The sequence below is a fragment of the Lactuca virosa genome, chromosome 8 (assembly GCF_052849685.1).
Source record: "Lactuca virosa cultivar CGN04683 chromosome 8, Lactuca_virosa_CGN04683_v6, whole genome shotgun sequence".
Taxonomy (NCBI): domain Eukaryota; kingdom Viridiplantae; phylum Streptophyta; class Magnoliopsida; order Asterales; family Asteraceae; genus Lactuca; species Lactuca virosa.
The window spans coordinates 78255772-78276038 of NC_136433.1; the positions used below are offsets into that span (position 1 = coordinate 78255772).

A 20267-nucleotide genomic window follows, 5' to 3' on the forward strand; every position below is an offset into this window, starting at 1 on the left:
CATACCAACGCGACCAGCTACTTTTATCATCATCGAACCTTGCCATCACCAAAACCCTCAAAGGCATTACTTGACGGGACCGGAGAAAACAAAGAATCGAAAGCAGCAAGGTCGATGAAAGACGTAGGAAGGAAGTGAAGGCAGTCGGCGACGTCTGTGGTCGGCCGTCGTGATGGCGAGGGGAGCGTCTCCGGGGTCGGCGAGGCTGAAGAGGAGGAAAGGAGACAAAAATGTAATACTCACTCCATTTCTTACTTTCTGTGTCCATCTATCCCCCGTAACTTGATCATTGCCACTTACACCTTTTCTTCGAGTGATCACTACTAGAAATACTCTGCTCCCAGGTTAGTTGCAGAAACTCATCATTTGTTTACCAACAGGGAATTTGATATGAGTTGATTATATGTAAATTACCTTGCTTGTAAAAAAAAAAAAGACAGATGTGTGTTATTTTCCAACTTGGTTAGATTACTTTTTGTTGAAACAAGTTCACTATTTCGCTCTATGATTCGTTTCGCTTCCTGGAAACTGTAAATACATGTACATCATATCATATGGGTATTTGCTAATGTTCAGAGGTGAATCGATTTTGCATCCTCAATTTCTTATATTTTGATTAATTATGTGTTCTTTCCTGGTGAAAACAAACGATCTATTTGTTAATTTGTGAGAACAATGAACGATCGATCTATTTTGTTACTTTATGTTTCGTTTCTTTTTCTTATGTAGGCACCCTGAAGATTGAGGGTATTGAAACTCCGGGTCTCTTAAAATGGGTGAAACCAGTGGTAATGGAAGCTTACCAATACCACCTCTATCAAACTATAGAATGGGGAAAACCCTTGGGATTGGAGCATTCGGTAGAGTCAAAGTAGCCCAACATATTTTGACCGGGGTCAAAGTGGCCATAAAGATCCTTGCTCGTCAATCAATCAATGATTCTGCTGCAGAGAAAGGTATTCCTAAAATTACAACAATTGCCGCTTTCTTTCCTCTGAAGTGATGAAGTTGATCATTTCCTTTACTTGTTCATGATTGTATTTTCAGTGAGACGAGAGATTAATATAATGAGGCTTCTTTCCCATCCTCATATTGTTCGGCTTTATGAAGTCATAGAGACTCGATCATGCATATATGTCATCATGGAGTATATGAACTCAGGTGAACTATTTGATTATATCATGAAAGGGGTGCGTGAATGGTTGTATTTATTTATGAATAGCATGTGTATTCATTTATGAATAACAGTGTAGTTATGTGTGAATGGTTGTATTTATTTATTAATAGTAGTGTATTCATGTGAATGAGTCTATTTATTTATGATTAGATGTATTCATTATATGATAGAATGTGTATTAATTTATAAATAACAATGTATTCATTTGTGAATTGCAATGTATTCATGTGTGAATGATTGTATTTATTTATGAATAGTAGTGTATTCATGTGAATGAGTGTATTTATTTATTTATGATTAGAGGTATTCATTTTATGAAGAAATGATAATTTTTACACTATTTTTTTTTCAATTGATGAAAAATGCATTGAATTATTTGTAATTTGATGTGTTTTCATTTATGATTGGAAGTGTATTGATTTGGGATTGGATTTCTATTCATTTTTTTTTTGAAAAACAAAAACATGAAATAGTAGAAAATAATAATTTTTTTAAGATTTTCTTTTCAGATTTAAAATACAAGGAAATATTAATTTTTTTAGGTAATTTTTTTGAAACGGTCATAAATAATTTTTGGGAAAAATCATAAAATATATATATATATATATATATATATATATATATATATATATATATATATATATCATTAACTAAAAGGAAATATTAATTTTTTTAGGTAATTAAAATCATTATCCCTAGATTATATATATCATATTTGAGCTTATCTTTGGTGTTTTGGTGCACTTTGAAGGAAGAAGAAGAGGATTTGGTGCAAGGATCAAGCAAGAAACACCTCCACATCTTTAAGATCATTTTCTAGACCATTTGTAAGGATTCAAGCTTTCATCTTTATGGTTTATTCTTTTTGATCTAGGTTATTTTAGCCCATTTTGTTCCATGGTTTTGGTTAGAGTGAGTGGGTGGAATAAAGTTAGCAACTTTATGGCCTTTCTGAGTCCCATGAGCATTATAGTCTATGGATATAAGAGTTGGAAATGCTTTGTGAACTTTGTATGAGTTTTTGGTCATATTTCCACCCTTTCACCTACTTGGGTAAAGGGCATGCATGTCTATGAAGTTTAGATTTTTATGAGCCTTTGGTGTCCCTAAAAGCTTTCTGGAAAGTATAAGTTTAGGGATTAATGGATTAAGGTTTGAATCCATTAGGTTGTCCAAACCCAGAAACCACGACGTAGCGAGTAGGCTGCCATGACGTGGGGATTGAAGGATCCACAACTGTTTTGTCGATTAGCTGCCACGATGTGGCTAACGATTGGCCACGATATAGGGACCATCTTGAGTTGAATCTGATCGTTGACTTTATAACTTGGTTGACTTTTGGTCAATTGGCTAGTTTTAGAAGGTGTACTAAGAGTTTACCTTATATGGTTTATTAGGAGGTGTATAGCAAGAGCTATTAGATGTTGACTACGTCTGTGAAGTGAGTCTTCTTACTATACTATGTAGGTTGCTAGATTGTCTTTGTGACTCTTGCATGATAAACTATAGTTGGATCACAAAACTTGCATGAAAGACTATGGTTAGATCACAACACTTGTATGAAAGATTGTGGTTGGATCATAACACTTGTTTGTCTTTATGACTTGCATGGAAGACCATGGTTGGATCATGTCAGAAAGGTTACAACTGGGCTGTAATTTTGGAGTGATTGTAAGACTATGGTTAGACCATAGCGTTCGTGTAGGGTTGAAATACACCCCTAGGGTTGGGCTTACTAATATGCATGGTATGTGAAAAATTGGGGAACTTACTAAGCTTTGTGCTTACGGTTTATGTTTTAAATGTTTTCGTGTACTTTGAGTTCCAAAGGGAAGAGTCTGGCTTGACTACACAACATCCCCTTATGGCTTTTTCTGCACTGATTATTACTATTTTACTCTGATGTTTGAGAGATACATTTTACTATGATTAGTTTTGAACAAATGTTTGTATGGATTTAATGGTTTGAAAATGAATATTTTTACTAGTATATTCGGGATGTTACACATATACACGGTAATGTGAATGGTATGTTGAGGCACTGAAAAAGAAAAATCACCATATGTGGAAGATTTTTTTAGAAACGGTTGAACATATATATTAAAACAAAAAACTAGCAAGAGGCTAGCATAAAAAGGTATAAACCATTACAAGAAAGCAAGAGTTGGGTTTTAAGGCCACAACACCCAATCAAAAGATAACTTAGACCTATTAAAACACCAAAGAAAGGAATGAGAAACAATGCTATAAAAAATAACACTATTTTTTTGTTTCTCTTTACCAAAAACAATCCTATTTAGAAATATCCATAAAAACCATCAAGTAACAAAGAACACCCCTTCCAGAACATCTTTCAAATCCTTCTTCATTCTAATGGTAGAAAACCAATCTGTCTAGTCACTAGTAGACTTAAATTCGTGCTCCCTCAAACCCCACCACTTCAAGATTCTATCAATAACTGCCTTCACCGAAAAAGAAAAAAACACAGGATTCACTGATTCCACTTCAAGATTCTATCAATATGTGGAAGATTACTCGGTGGGTGGATACACATACTTTTTTTTGGATATAGTGGAATATGTCGAAAACGCCTACCTACCCAAACCAGATTACTAGTTATATTTGTTACGGAATAAACGAGAAAGCATGCAGAATCAGACACACAAAGACATAATATTTAATGTGGTCGGTCAATGCGACCTACATCCACATGGAAGGAGTGAGTATTCTTATTCACTTAACTCAAACAAAGTAACATTACAATTAAGACCATATAGACCTTGAATTCGACCAACAAAACGAGCCTGCAATAAATCCTAGCTAGCAGTCATTATTTATTGACTAAGGATCAGGCATAAAATCCTAATGGGTCAAGCTCATCCATTCAAAGGTCCAAATGAATGCTAATCAATTATAGGACGTCACACAACTTCTTCTAGAATATTCAACCTTTAGCCTGGGATAGCACATTTACACCAAGAGCATCGTTGCACCTAGGTAGCAGCACGTATCCAGGACCGCAATCACAACTAGGAGTGTATTCAGCAACATGTAGCGCATTTAAGAGGACCATGAGCGCATCCATGAGGAACTAATTCATCCTAAGAGCACATCCTTCATCAACAACAAGATTGGTGAAGCCACCCACGATCGTATTTGCCATGACCAGGAGCGAATTTGGCAAATGCCCTAACGCACTTTTGGCCAAATGCTCTATCTTGATTCAAAATGCTCCACCTTGATTCAAAATGCTCCAACATAATCCGTAATTCCATCTTGATTTTGATTTTATTTATTTGTTTGTATTATTTTATATTTAATAAACATTTAAAATTTAATGTATATTTGTTAGTCTCAGTACGCTATAAATATATATATTATTGTGAGATTTAAAAAAAAAAATACTATTTTGATGGTTTTTAGAATGAAGTGGATGGAAAAAAAACAAAAAACAAACAAATTTTGTTAAGTGGCTACGGTGTAGAAAATGGATGGAGGGATGTAAAGCCCTAAGAAAAGTCTTGCTAATTACCTTTAGATTTAGCTGATTAGCTTCGCAGTTATATACACAGCTTGGGGTTGATTATTTGAATGTTTCATGCTTCATATGTTGTATGTAGATGTGTAAACGACCCGAACCAATTGATAAGAAACTCGAGACCAACTCGAAAATATGAGAAATCGACTAAACTTTAATCGAACCGAGCTCAAGTAAAAAATAACCGGATCATAAAGCTCAGGAGTTCATGCGAGTTTTATAAAATTATACTTTTATCCTTTTATATATTTATTTAAAAATTAAACAAAAAACTAAAAATCTTTAATATTTTTTGAGTTTTCACATAAGCAACTGCCTAGGTCATTAAGACTTCAAAGTTCAATTCAAAACTTTCAGATTTCACCATTTTCTTTCCTACCTCCCACGACCTATCCTCTCTGCCTCTCCATCTCATCGTTGCTGCCAACACTTGTCGTCATGCTCAACCTTTTTGCCACTCATCCTCCTTAGTTCTTACGACCTCAGCTCATAATTTTCTAACTCTCAGTCTTAGTTACAGTGACTGCATGAACGGAACTTAATTTGGTATTCCAGTACCTGAAAAATTCAAAATTTTAATATACTTGATTTAAAAGTTATTTTTTCTTAGTTACAACGAATGCTTTAAAGGTACTACAACGATTTTGATATTACAATACCTGATATAATTACAATTTATTACAGATTACACTGTATTAAACTAAATTGATTTGGGATTTGATTTTTTTTATATCTACCGGGCATTGTCAATTTTTATAGTACATGAGAATATGATATCATATTATTCTAATTTGATCGATTGTATTCCAATTATTGTTGTGTAATGATTTTTTTAATGTAATTTTAAATGTATATCAATGTATTTTTAATGATATTGCAATTTTGTTTTTAGTGGAGCCGAGATCCAAAGTGGCTGACTATTTCACAAGCTTGGGCTCGAGCTTGAAAATCAAGGCTCAATTGAGATTCTGAAGAATTTCTATCAAATGCATTTAGGCATGAACTAGGAAGAGAATTAATCAAACATATCACCAAAAACTTTACAATACTTTCTTAGTAGATAATAGGAACAGCAGCAAACTTCCTTCAATGGCGGTAGCTACACAAATCATTAAGATGATAAAGTCGCCTACACAAATCAAATAAATGACCAAAAAATCAAGTTCAAGATAGTCACTAGCACAGTAGCACTCTCTTATTTTATATTTTCTTTTAGATATATTTCAGAACAATGGTGCCTTATGTGGGAACCCTTTTCGTAATCTTTTTCTCTTGGAAGGCATTAATTTAGTAGGAGCTTGAGCTTCCATAGCATCATATAAATTTTTCTCTGACTCTTCACCTTTCTTTCTGCTTACATTCTTATCAACTCCAGCCTCTTCCATGTTTCCAGTATTGTACATTGCAGAAACCTATGAAATTTAAAAAAATAAAAAATAGATCAACAAAAGTATTCGCAAAGATATAAAAAATTGTAGTATTTATTATTTAGCCTTGTTTATATTATCTACAAAACATGAAAAAACACATGGAAAAGAAAGATTACTTTGCATTGAATACTGCAGTATCGTGAATCTGGTAAACTTCTCTTGCAAATGATGCAGTTATGACTCCTTGTGTTTTGATGTTGCTCTTTTACCGGCTGCTGATCATCACGTCTTTGCTTCAAGAACAGCACTTTGGCTCTATTTGTTACATAACCCTGTACACATTTCTTGTGTGAGGGCATTTCCGTCTTTTACAAAGGGACAAGGACCAACTTTCTAGGATAGTTTTAATGCTACAGATAAAAAGGGTATTTACATCTTTTGCATATGTGAGGTATTTGTCCCACCTGTCTTCCTTTTTGGGTGGTGGCGTGGGGCAAGGATAAGCTTTGAAGGGAAAATTTAAATGGTGATGATTAGAAGGGCATTTAAGTCTTTTGTACATGCAAGAGATCTCTCCCACATTTTTTTGGTGTACAAGGACTAGTATCTTGTTTCCTATAAGGGGTATGAGAATAGTATTCATGTCATTTGTACAATAAAACCATTATATACCTTTTTGGGTAGAACAAAGGTAAGCTTTCTAAGACATTTTTAGTGGTGAGAATGAAAAGGACATTCAGGCTTCTTTTTTATGGACAACATATTGTCACAAATTTTTTATACCTTTTTCAGTGTTGGAAAAATACCAACTTTCTAAGGATATTTTTAATAATGAAAATGAAGATATTTATGTCTTTTTGCACAAACAACTTATATATCCCACTTTGTTATACCTTTTTGGATGTGATAATATCAGTGTCACTCGAATATATGATAAACACAGTACAATCTCTTTTGGCATGTGTTCATGGAAAAAAAATCTAACCTGAATGCCTGAACAATCAAAGTGTTTTTGAGCATCGGGTCGATTGATGACGTCATGATATACATACCTACGAATCTTCAACATTAATCAAACATAAGCATAACATTAAACTATTAACTTTTTATATAAACTACGTAAATTCTAATGAATCATCTATCACTACGCATCATATATGAGTCGATAAAGGATTATATACAACAAAACATGATTAAGGATTATAAGGTTTTTGATTTGCATCAATCGATCACACTTTATTCGCATGCTAATTAAACATGAAGTAGTAAATATAATCTTGATTTCAAGATAATAAATATTATACCTTGATGGACTTATGTCCATGGTGATTGGAACTACATTTATTACAAAACGAAGCACCACAATCAATGCAAAATCGATCTAATTTATTGTCCTTAGCATTCGAATGAATCATGCAACCGTTATATTGAATGTTGATCATAACCAAAACCCACGGTGGCACTTGTGTCTGATTTCGAAGGCCTCTCGTGCCATTGCCGCCAGTAGCGGAAGCAGCAGTGGCGGCAGTAGCAGTAGTGGTGGTAGTGGTAGTGGTAGTGGCGGAAACGGTGGTGGTGGTCATGATGAGAGTTTGCAGAAGAGACTGGTTTGGTGTTTTGTTGATGGCGGGAGAGGAGCTTAGGGTTTTGTTTTGTTTTGTTTATTTTTCCCGGGTAATTAATTTTGGAAACTAGAGATATTAGTAAATCTTAATGATTTTTAGATTCAAGATATATCTACATTGGACTTTTTTAATTTAAATTCAGCGATATAGTTTGATCATGGATAACAAGTCCGATATTGTTGTCTTTTAGGGGATAATATGTAACTTCTTTAAATGTTTTCAATAATTTTACACAAAAAATGTCAAAGTAAATCACCTAACATTTAAATCAGTGTTATCGATCATTAATTCATTATATTAGCAAAATCAATTCTTACGTGGACCAGTTTTGTAATATCAAGTCACCACAGTTACCAAATCTGTAATTTATTCTTTAACAAAAGGTTTGTAAAGAACAATATCGCACCAAATCTGTAATTTATTCTTTAACAAAAGGTTTGTAAAGAACAATATCGCAATACAATTTTAATTTTAATTTTTATGTCTTATCGTAGAAAATGAACGTACAATATAAGCGAGAAAATATAAAACGTGGTTGTAAATAAATGTATTACCAAACAAGTATTTCATGTCATCAATTTATGTTTATATAATCTGATGAATTTGAAACCTAAAATGGTTATGCATTTTAAAGTATTTCTTCCTTTTGAAGAGAAATAGATCATAAAAACTATATATAAATGTATACCAAAAGGGTTGATAGGCCATAGGAATTTGTTAATCTGTTGTCGACATGGTGTGTTTTGGTCCAAATGGTTGATGGTTCAAACGTAAATATAATCTAGGAGTAGATTATAAAGTTTTATACAATTTTGGTCTCATTCAATATTGAAAAGAAACCATGAATCTGAAAGTCGCATAAATAGAAATCAAAAAGCTCAAATTTATACATGAAATGTAAGAACTGTGCAGTGACGTTGGCAGAATTTTGTTTTAGGGTAGACCAAATAATATACAAAATATGAACGAGAGGCAAAATTCTTCAAACGATAATTATATATGCATTATTAACTAAATTGTTTATTTTAAGTTGCACACAGTGTTGTCTTAAATCATTAAAATAATTTAAAATGGAGTCTAATCAACATAGACAACAATGTATTCTCTTCTACTAATTTTAAGTTTTGAATGGAATATGGCATATCACAACTCTAATATATATATATATATATATATATATATATATATATATATATATATATATATATATATATATATATATAGGGTGAGGTTCAATAGAGAACCATAATTAACCAAGGAACCAATCTTTTTTTCAACTTTTAGAACTTATCTTTTATCAAAAAAAAAACTAAAAATACAGAAATTCATAACTTTTTATCATTTTTCCAATGATATCAAATTCGATTTTTTTTTACGTCAAATTCACAATGTGAATCTTTGAAAATTCACAATGTGAATCCGGATTCACACGGTGAATCCGAAAAATATTTTTCACATTCACAATGTTAATATATGAATTTAGATATTTTTAGATTTTTTTTTCGATAAAGAATAAGCTCTAAAAATTGAAAAAAAGATTTGGTTCCTTGAAAAACCAATAATTATGGTTCTCTATTGAACTTTTCCCTATATATATATATATATATATATATATATATATATATATATATATATATATATATATATATATATAACCTAAATTTTGTGTGGGTGGGCCAAGACCCACTATTGCCCTATATTGGCTACGCCCTTGGAAATGTGACTTGAAATTTGGTGATTCCAATAGATAATATGACCTAGAACGAAGTGAAGAAACCCAAATGATGATTTCGAAAGGATAAATGTTTGGAATATATGTTTGGGTGTTTACGGTTATAAGTATTTATAGTTATGTTTTCAAATGTATCTTTTTGAAAATAGTCAAGTAATAGATTGCTCTTAGGTTCTTGTTCGTAGAGATAGATTATATCAACCAAACCACGATAATTTTTTGTGTCATTTTATTGTTTGCTCAATATCAATATTAAGTAGTATCAAATAACTAGAATTAAAAAAAATTATTAAAAAACTCGCATTTACTTGGAAGTTTTAATACCAATATTGTGGAATTCGACTTACTTTTGTATGTGAGAAAATTAGTCGACGAAGATACACATTAAAAGCATTTTATGCATCATTGGGTAGGAAGAGCGAGTGTGTGTCAATTCGTGGAGGGTCGTGGTTAATGGTAGATCACTGCCACATTATGTTGGAAATTCATAAAAAGGCAAGAACAATGGTATCTGGTGTTTATTATATTAGTACGTGGACAAAAAAATGTATCTAATGATTAGTATGTTAAACAAATACAAAATTAAAGGATGAGATATAGATCAATGTAACTACAAGAGTAATTATGATTAATCTCCAATAATTGTATTGTATATTGATATTTATAATGAATACAATATACATGGTAAGATGAAATCAAATACAACAATATTCCTATCAACCAGGAGTAGATAGATAATTTGTATTCATGTAATCTTATCTTTAATACCCATCGTCAAGCTAGAAGGTGGTGGACCAACACATAAATTGGATCTAAAATGTTCAAATAAGGGTCATGGAAGACTTTTAGTAAAAAGATATGCCACCATACGTGTGGTGGGAATAAACTGAGTATAAATCTTGTCGGAGGTTAACAACTCTTTCACAAAATGATAAGTTATATCAATGCGTCTGACACGTTTATGGGCAATAGGATTCTAACTAAGAAAGATTGCACTCTTGTTGTCAGAATATATACATGGCGCAGGTGAGATTGGAATGTGAAGCTCTCGTAAGAGGTGAGTAATCCAAATGATATCAGAAGCCGTGTTTGCCATAGCCCTATATCCAGATTCACAGCTAGAGCGAGATACAGTAGGTTGCTTCTTAGCACTCTAAGAGACAATATTACCACCAAGGAAGATAGAATAACCATAGGTTGAGCGCCGTGTCTCGATATAACGTGCCCAATCAGCATCCAAGTAGTCAACAAGAGGAATAGTTGAAGATCGATGATAATAAAGACCAAAGGATAAGGTTCCTTTGACATATCTGAGAATACGCTTGACTGTCTGGAAATGAGTTGTTGTTAGTGCATGCAAGAACTGACTAACTTGGTTTACTGCATATGAGAGATTAGGACAAGGGATGGTGAGGTATTGCAAAGCACCAACCAAAGAACGATCGAGAGTTTGGTCATGAAATGGGTCATCATGACTAGTTAACGCCTCTGAGGTAGCAAGTGGAGTAAAGATTGGTTTTCCATCCAATAAACCAACTCTGGATATAATATCTAAGGCATATTTGGATTGACTAAGAACAACCCATTTGTAGTGTAAACAACCTCTAGTCCCAAGATTTGCCTAGATCCTTAATAACGAATTCTTGATATAATCTAGCAATAAACGCCTGCTTATTTCCTGTTAAAATTATGTAATCGACATAAACAAGAAGAAATAAAATGCATGGGCCTCTTTTAAACATGAATAAGTGAGGGTCTACACGACTGCAAGTGAAACCGACTTGGATGAGAAAGGAACTATGGAGTTGAAACCAAGCTCTGGGAGCTTGTTTCAAGCCATAAAGAGCTTTTTTAAGACGACACACATGATGTGGAAAGCGCAAGCCGATAAAACCAGGTGGCTGTTCCATGAAGACGGTTTCATTAAGATGCCCATTAAGAAATGCGTTGTTTACATCAAGTTGATGTAAAGTCCATTTTGTATGCACTGTAACAGAAAGTATGATACGAACAATCGATGCTTTCACAACTAGGCTAAAGGTATGAGTGTAATCAAGACTCGGTATTTGAATAAAGCCTTGGGCGACTAAGCATGCTTTGTATTAATATATAGCACCATCAGACCGATACTTTGCGAAAAAACCCACTTGGATCCAACAATGTTGGATGTAGCTGGTCTAAGAACCAGGTCCCATATGTCATTGTGTCGAAGAGCTTGTACTTAATTGTTCCATGGTGTGAATCCATTTGGAATGCTTAGCGGCTTATTTGAATCCCTTTGGATCTTTATGAGATAATAAAGTCATGTATGTAACATCTGGTTTTAAAGAACTTCCATTGTTGATTCTTATATTGAGGTGTATTGCGTTTTGGTCCTTAAGTTCAAGAAAGAATGCAAAAGTAGCCCTAGTGGCATTGTTGTAATATTGGTTCTTTGGAGTACGCCATGCGTACGTGGTGTATGCTGAGCGTACTAGGGCGCTCCCTAGTACGCTGGGCGTACATCAGTGTACACTAGGCGTACTTGCTAAATGAGGAAACCCTAATTTTTAGGGTTTGGCTGGTATTTAAGCACTCTTATGGCCTCATTTCACCCACCTTAGTTGCCTCCATCTCACCCACACGATTGTGCAACCCTAGAACCACCTTGAGGAGCCTTTTCAAGCTTAGAAGTATGTTTTGGTGCCTTAGAAGAAGAAGGATGGAAGTCAAGCTCATCTTGAAGGACTGGAACACTTGGATTTGGGATTTCTACTTCATTTCCAACCATTAAAAGATAAAAAGCTTGTAACTTGATCCCTCTATCCCATAGATCTAGTTTTGGTTGTTTTATTGAGATTTTTGGGTCCCAAAATGTTAAATATAGAATATGGCATGTTCTTGACCTTTGAGTTGTCCTTTCAGACCCTAGGAGTGGTCTTAAGTCATTAAAATGGGTTCCAAGTGGTTAGTTTTGTTTCATGCATCTTGTAAGAATGTCTTAATGGAATAAGACCTTGTGTTAAGCACTTATTAGACATCATACATCATAAAGTTGGAGACTTTAGGACTCCTAAGAGTATTTTGGCCATGGATCTGAAGTTTAGACGTAAGAGATTAAGCCATTAAGATCTTAAAATGGATTTTGGGCTTAGGAGGGTATGCTGCATGTACTCGGAGTACGCCCTGCGTATGAGGTCAACCACCCCGATGGCCGTCAACTGCGAGGACTCGAGTACGCCCAGCATACCTCCGGAGTACGCCCCACGTATGCACTATGGGTTGACTCTATCGAGTTGACTCGGTTGGGTTGACTTGGCTGGGTTGACTCAGTTGTCTTATGGACTTTGACCAAGTTTGACCTTAAGGATATTTTGGGTATTTTTGGGATTTTGGTTGTGATTATTCACTTGAAATGGAAAGGTTTCGGATAGAGAAGAGATTCGGAGTCGGGACCTCATCAGCTATGGATCAGAACGAGAGGTGAGTTTTCCCCGCTGTACTTTCTGGTCGAAGGCACCAAGGCCGGCCTATCAGATTGTTATATTGGTTTATCGTATGTTGGTATGTTGTAGTGATCTGTTAGATATGTTGTTGGATAAGGTGTCTAAGTCCATAACTTTATTTGGTGTATACTTGACCCGACCCGGCATGGTCCATTTGGGTTGCACTTCACCCGAACTATTTATGGTTAAACCTTTGAGAATTGTATGTTTATGATTTGTTAATATATTATAAGTTATAATATATTAATATGAAATCATATTATTTAATTAGTATTGATCATAAATTAATTTAGAATTAATTTGGAGATCAAAAAGATGACTAATTAAATATGAGCTCTTGTATTTATATAAGTGTGGACTAATACTCATTTGAAATGGTCTTGGCATGCATGGGAGTCCATGGATAGTCCGTGGAGCTTTTAACCCATGGATCCTTGGAAAGGAAGAGTCATGGGTATTAGGGTTTACATGGATGTAACCCTAATCCTCCACACTATATAAAGGAGCTTGTGATGCTTGAAATTGGACTAGTTGTATGTGTAAAAGTGGTGGCCGATTTCTATAAGCAAGCATACACTCTCTTAAGGTTTTTCCAAGTTTGTGGTGATTTGTGACTTCCATTTGAGGCATTCACATTATTGGTGCTAGGCTCTCAAACTCCAAGGAATCAACTCACTAATTCAAAGGTATGTAACTCTTCTAGCCATTATGTTTAATGTTCCCCATGCCATGCTAGATAGGTTATGAACCTTGGAAAAAAAGTATTTTGCATGTATTTTAGACAAACATAGATCCAAGGTTTTCTAGGGTTGCATGTACACTTAGGAGTGTTAGAATGCTCAAAACCCATCAGTGGTATCAGAGCCTAGGCTTGTTTGTGAATACTTGATGCAAAAGAGTGTAAAAATCGAATTTTTGAGCTGTCTGCACAGGGGACTCGACGAGTCCATGGGGGGACTCGACGAGTCCAAGTGAAACTTCAACCAACTCGACGAGTCAGTTCGTGCACTCGACGAGTTGGCCATGCAGAATGCAGAATTTCGATTTGTGCTGCTGGAAATGGACTAGAAACATTACCCTAAACTGTTTTGTTGTTATAAAACTTATTTTAGATGGTGTAATGGTTGTTCTAATCCATTTACAAGGGCTAATATCAAAATTCCATGTTTATATATGTTCATATGTTCTTGAAATTTTGATATGGATTTTCATGTTCTTATGAGTTATTGTTAGATCATAGGAATTACTTGCTAAATTGTTTAATGATTAATTCTTGATCATTTATGTATTTTAATGGAATCCATAATTTGTCCTCAAGTTATGGATTTCCAAAGGTCTCCTCTTGAATGAACATTTAAAACACATAAGTTACATAAAAATGAAGAGTCTTCACTTTTATGAACCCTTAAATCATATGTTATGAAATGAAAAGTTTTGAAGAGTTTCAAAACTTGCCCTCAAGTTTTGGAATTTGTAAAGACACGCACACTTTAAAATTCCAACCCTTAGGATTTTAAAAGTTAAAATTCAACCCTTATACTATTATAATATTAATGGTTAATATTTATATATATGTATAAGATCAAATCGTTTTACCGTTAGTAGGCCTCATTCATGAAGCTGGTCTATAAGGGGGGTATAAAGTTATTGACTATAAAATGGCAGCTTAATGGGTGTCCACTCTCACCCACCGCTTCCTTGATCGGTGGAGGGTCATTAGCCGAACGGGTAGGACAATGACTTTAATTCTCATTAAAAGTATAATGATTATTATAAAGTAACTAAATGTTTTATAAATTCCCAATCTTAGTTGCTTTATGAAAATGTGAAATGGTGCTAACCCATGAAATTCACACTTTGTACCTAACCAAGTCGTTGGTGGAGCGTGTGTGGTTAACCGGCACACTAACTTTGACTAGTAAGGATAACAAAGGGTGACTTAATGTTTATCATAGATCGGTGGAGCGCGTGTGGTTAACCGACACATCGATTAAGTGATAATATTAAGGGTACCAAGTGAATTTGCATGGTTATTCACACCTTGTTTTGTGATCCTCGGCATCCCAGTCGCAAAACCTGAAGGGCACACTCGAGATTGAAACATGCCATTGAAAAGTTCAATGAATCTCAAAAGAATCTAGGAGTTTCTAAGAACCAAATAAAACCTAATACTTATATATTTTGTTTTTCATGGTGGAAATTGGTGAATCGTCATTCACCTACCTTTCAAATATGTTATAGCTTGGATTACGGCATCCCTCTTCTAAGTTATAATATATTGTGATTGGATCCTAGCCTTAATACTACATTTGGGTGTTTTATTAAGGACTATCTTTATATCTAAACTAAACTTGTCTTTTCTTCTTTTCAAATGTCTTCCAACAATGCTGCTTCTGGCCCAAACCCTACTGGCTCCTTCTCTCTCATGAACCTTTGTGGGAGAGTCATCTTTGATGGATCCAACTTCACAGATTGGATCAGGAACATCAGGATGGTCACTCGGTATGAGAACAAAGAATATGTTCTCGACAAGGAGCTTAAGGTTCCCGAGCAAACTGCTACTCCTGAGGAGCTTGCTGAATATGAGGCACATGAAAGAGATGCTACAAAAGTAGCATGCATCATGATGGCCACTATGACAGCCGAGCTTCAAAAGTCCTATGAGGAATACTATCCTTTTGAGATGCACCAGGATTTGATGGACCGCTACCATCAGAGTGCTCGTCAAGATCGATATGAAATCATCTCCTCCATGATAACAACCCGAATGAACGATGGTGAACCCATCACGGGCCACATGCAGAAAATGCAAAGGTATGTGGACCGTTTGCAGAAATTGAATGTGAACTTCCCTGAGAAGTTGGCAATTGACATCATTTTGCACTCCTTACCTTCATGTTATGATCAATTCCGCATGACATACCACATGAACAAGGAGGAAGTCACACTCAGCAAACTTCAAGGACTTCTGAAGACCGCCGAAAGTGGTCTTAAAGGTAAGTCGGTTGTTACTACTCCTACTCCTACAGCTACCCCTGTTTTGGCTATCGGACAAGGCAAAGGGAAGAAGAGGAAGACTCGTTCGAAGGGTACCAAGGGAAAGTCTCTTGATGGCTCCTCATCAAGTGGAACCAAAGGTGGTTCTACTACTCCTTCTGCCATCCCTAAGGATGCTGAATGCATCTATTGCCAGAATAAAGGGCACTGGAAGCGAAACTGCCCAAAGTACTTGCAGGATGTTAAGGATGGGAAAGTGAAACCATCCCATGCAGGTATTTACACTATATTGTCTAATAACTCACCATATTCTAACTCTTGGGTCCTTGATACATGTTGTGGTATTCACATATGTTCTGATTTGCAGGGCCTAAGAAGAAGTGAGGATGTGGAGCACGGAAAGATAAACTTAATCTTGGGGAACAAGAAGGTTTCATCTGTTACCAAGATTGGAGTTTATACTTTGTTGCTAGATAGTGGGTTAAAGTTAGATTTGAATAAATGTGCTTACTCGTCTGAAATGGCGAGGAATATTATTTCTTTTCATGGTTTGTACAAATAAGGGTTTACCTTTTCTTTTGATAATGAAATTGGTAGTATTAATGATTTCTTTAAAAAAGTTCTTTATTTTAAAGCATTACCTTGTGATGGTGTGTATGAAACTGTGTCGGTTGTAGATAACCTAGGAAATAATGTGCTGTGTATTGATTCTTCTACTAGCTTGGATAAAGCATCATTGTGGCATTGTCATCTTGGACATGTAAATAAGAAACGCATAGGCCAAATCCAAAAGGATGGAGTCTTGGAGTCATTTGACCTAAATTCAGATGATAGTTGTGAATCTTGTTTGCTTGGGAAAATGACAAAATCACCCTTCACTGGCTCTTGTGAAAGGGGTGAGGGTTTGTTGGACCTTATACGACTGATGTATGTGGACCTTTCAAAACCGCCACAAGGGATTCTAATCGCTATTATCTGACTTTTACTGATGATTACAGTAGATATGGTTATGTCTACTTAATCAAGCATAAGTCAGAAACTTTTGAAAAGTTTAAAGAGTTTAAACAGGAAGTAGAAAATCAATTGGGAAGGAACGTTAAGATGCTTCGATCCGATCGAGGTGGTGAGTATCTTAGCACTGAGTTCCTCGACTATCTTAAGGAGTGTGGGATTGTCTCACAATTGACACCTCCCAGGACACCACAGCTGAATGGTGTGGCTGAGAGATGTAATCGGACCTTGTTGGACATGGTTCGCTCTATGATGAGTCGAGCTTCGCTACCAATATCTTTATGGGGGTATGCCTTAGAGACTGCCGCCCATATCCTTAATCTAGTCCCTACAAAGAAGGTTGCCAAAACACCTCATGAGATGTGGACTGAGAAAGTTCCCAACTTGGACCACATCAAGATTTGGGGTTGCGAGGCTTTTATGAGACGCGAGACTCACGATAAGCTCGAACCTCGAAGTGAGAGGTGTATTTTCATCGGCTACCCACAGAAATCCTTTGGTTACCTCTTCTACTGACCCAGTGAGAATGTGGTCTTTGTAGGAAGGAGAGGGGTCTTTCGTGAAAGAGAGTTCATAAGCCAAGGAAACAGTGGGAGGCAAATTGACCTTGAAGAACTTATAGAGTCAAGTGGTGAAGGAACCTCAAATCCTAGCAATCAACCTGAGGAGGAAACTCCTGTTGATCCGACTGACGAGTATGTACCTCTAAGGCGTTCCACGAGAGTTAGGAATGCACATGAGCATTACTATGGTTTTCATATTACTACAGAAGGTGATACACTTATCAGTGATAGTGCACTGGTAAATCTGGATGAACCTAATAGCTACACGGAAGCCATGGCAGGCCCTGAGGCTGCTAAATGGAAAGAGGCTATGGACAGCGAGATACAGTCCATGTATGACAATCAAGTTTGGAACCTGGTTGACAATGTACCAGGTCGTAAGACAGTTGGGTGCAAATGGATCTTCAAAAAGAAGACCGACATGGATGGTAATGTACACACTTATAAGGCGCGACTGGTTGCAAAGGGCTTTTCTCAAACTCCGGGAGTTGATTATGATGAGACCTTTTCACCAGTAGCAAAGATTAAGTCTATTAGGGTTATGTTAGCCATTACTGCATTTCATGACTATGAAATATGGCAAATGGATGTCAAAACCGCTTTCCTTAATGGGAAGTTGGCTGAGGATGTTTACATGAGTCAGCCAGAGGGTTTTGTCAGTACAGAGCACCCGAATAGAGTGTGTAAGCTTGAGAAATCCATCTATGGATTGAAACAAGCACCTTGCAGATGGAATCTTTGTTTCGATGAGAAAGTCAAAGAGTTTGGCTTTTCAAGAAGCGAAGATGAGTCTTGTGTTTATGTCAAAGCTAGTGGGAGTATAGTTAGCTTCTTGGTGTTGTATGTGGATGACGTACTGCTCATAGGAAACAACATCCCAACTTTGCAGGAGGTGAAGTCCTGGCTTGGGAAGTGTTTTGCTATGAAGGACCTTGGAGAGGCTGCCTATATCCTAGGGATAAGGATACTAAGAGACAAGAGTAAAAGGCTAATTAGACTTAGTCAGAGTACCTACTTGGATAAGGTGTTGAAAAGGTTCAACATGCAGAATTCCAAGAAAGGAGAGTTACCAATCCAAAGCTATGCCAAACTGAGCAAGGCTCAGAGCCCGAGTATAGAGGCTAAGATAGCTGAGATGAGTAGAATGCCATATGCTTCTGCTGTTGGCTCGATCATGTATGCTATGACTTGTACCCGTCCTGATGTGGCATTTGCTTTGAGCATGGTCAGCAGATATCAGGGGAACCCTGGTAAGGCTCACTGGACTGCGGTAAAGAATATACTCAAGTACCTACGAAGGACTAAGGATTGGATTCTTACCCTTGGTGGGAGTGATGACTTGAGAGTAGTAGGGTATAGTGATGCTAGTTTCCAGACTGATAGGGATAACTTCCGCTCTCAGTCGGGCTGGGTCTTTACCCTAAATGGAGGAGCAATCACTTGGAAGAGTTCCAAGCAGAAGACGGTAGCTGATTTGACTTGTGAATCAGAGTACATAGCAGCGAGTGAAGCGGTAAAGGAGGCGATATGGCTGAAGAACTTCATCGGAGACCTTGGAGTTGTACCAGCTATTAAGGAGCCTATGGAGATTTTCTGTGACAGCAACAATGCGGTTGCCTTAGCCAAGGAACCGAGAGATCATGGCAGATCCAGACACATTGACAGAAAATATCACTTCATAAGACACAAGATAGAAGAAGGACTCCTCGTGGCAAAGAGGGTATCATCTGAAGAGAATCCTGCAGATCCCCTTACGAAGGGACTGACGAGGGTTAGGCACTTACAGCATGCGAGGCGCATAGGGCTGAAGGATGATATTAGTTATACAGATTAGATAGCTATTTTTGAAAATTGTAAAATCTAATTGACATTTGATGATGAATAAAAGGTGTATTTATTTATGAGTAAGGTGTTGCTGTCTTTTGTCAATTATTTACTATTGTTTCAGCTTTGCATGTTTTGACTTCCAGAATAAATTACTTTATTCAAACTTCCATAGTCGGTCATACGTCAGAAGTAGGTATGAATTAAGACTGTCATGAATTGGGCTTGTAGATGACTAAAGGTGTTTAGCCATAGCAATGGTTGCTACAACATTCATGAGTGCTCATAATTTCTGAGTATTGGAATAAACCCACGCTCACTGGCATCACTTCATGGAATTTATCTCGAGTGATCGTGAGACGGTAATATCATATAAGTCTTCAAACCTAGAGATATGACTTGTTGCCTATGAGTTGGTTATACATTGATTGTACGTAAACACATTGGTAACTCGATGTTATAAAACGTGCCTTTGTGTATAATTCAACAAGTAGTAGAACAAGTATATGAGTCGAAGTTTATCTGTTCCTTCTTGGATTAGAAGCGATATCTGGGCCCCTCGATGATTTTGTGTTTACCCATGTACCGGGCCCGGTCAGAACTAAATTGATGTGTTCGATTAAGTTCTTTGTCAAACAAATTGGGAAATCGAGAAACAAACTGCTGGACAATAAGTAAGACATTGTTCCATGTATTTGTCCGGCTGATATCTAGAACAGAGGATTATATGATCACTTATCTAAAATGGCACTTCATAGTTCAACAGAGTTTTGAGAGCTACGATTGCTGGTTGGTTCCTGAAGTAATCTAGGAAAATATAGTTATTAGACTTATCTAATTGGGAGACTGTTGGATAAGGTGTCTAAGTCCATAACTTTATTTGGTGTATACTTGACCCGACCCGACATGGTCCATTTGGGTTGCACTTCACCCGAACAATTTATG

General features: G+C 36.1%; 1 protein-coding gene and 1 long non-coding RNA gene across 2 annotated transcripts; one reads left to right on the plus strand and one right to left on the minus strand.

Annotated features, from left to right (window-relative positions):
• Nucleotides 1-323: 323 nt before the first annotated feature.
• On the plus strand, nucleotides 324-1156 carry LOC145128702 (uncharacterized). Its single transcript, XR_013717060.1, has 3 exons — nucleotides 324-344; nucleotides 730-956; nucleotides 1048-1156. It is a non-coding gene; the product is annotated as an uncharacterized LOC145128702 (long non-coding RNA).
• Nucleotides 1157-5908: 4752 nt separating this feature from the next.
• LOC145129488 (uncharacterized) lies at nucleotides 5909-6505 on the minus strand. The gene is made up of 2 exons (XM_079064230.1): nucleotides 6262-6505; nucleotides 5909-6127 (listed from the first exon to the last, which is right to left on the minus strand). The coding sequence occupies exons 1-2, from the start codon at nucleotides 6442-6444 to the stop codon at nucleotides 5939-5941; spliced, it is 372 nt and encodes a 123-aa protein (XP_078920356.1). The 5' UTR covers nucleotides 6445-6505; the 3' UTR covers nucleotides 5909-5938.
• Between the last annotated feature and the right edge of the window lie 13762 nt (nucleotides 6506-20267).

Excerpts from the sequence above, each read along its gene's own strand:
- LOC145129488 (XM_079064230.1), bottom strand. The coding sequence starts at position 6,444 with ATGCCCTCACACAAGAAATGTGTACAGGGTTATGTAACAAATAGAGCC. Across the intron at positions 6,128-6,261 it reads ACTGCAGTATTCAATGCAAA|GTTTCTGCAATGTACAATAC; the intron begins GTAATCTTTCTT and ends TAAATTTCATAG.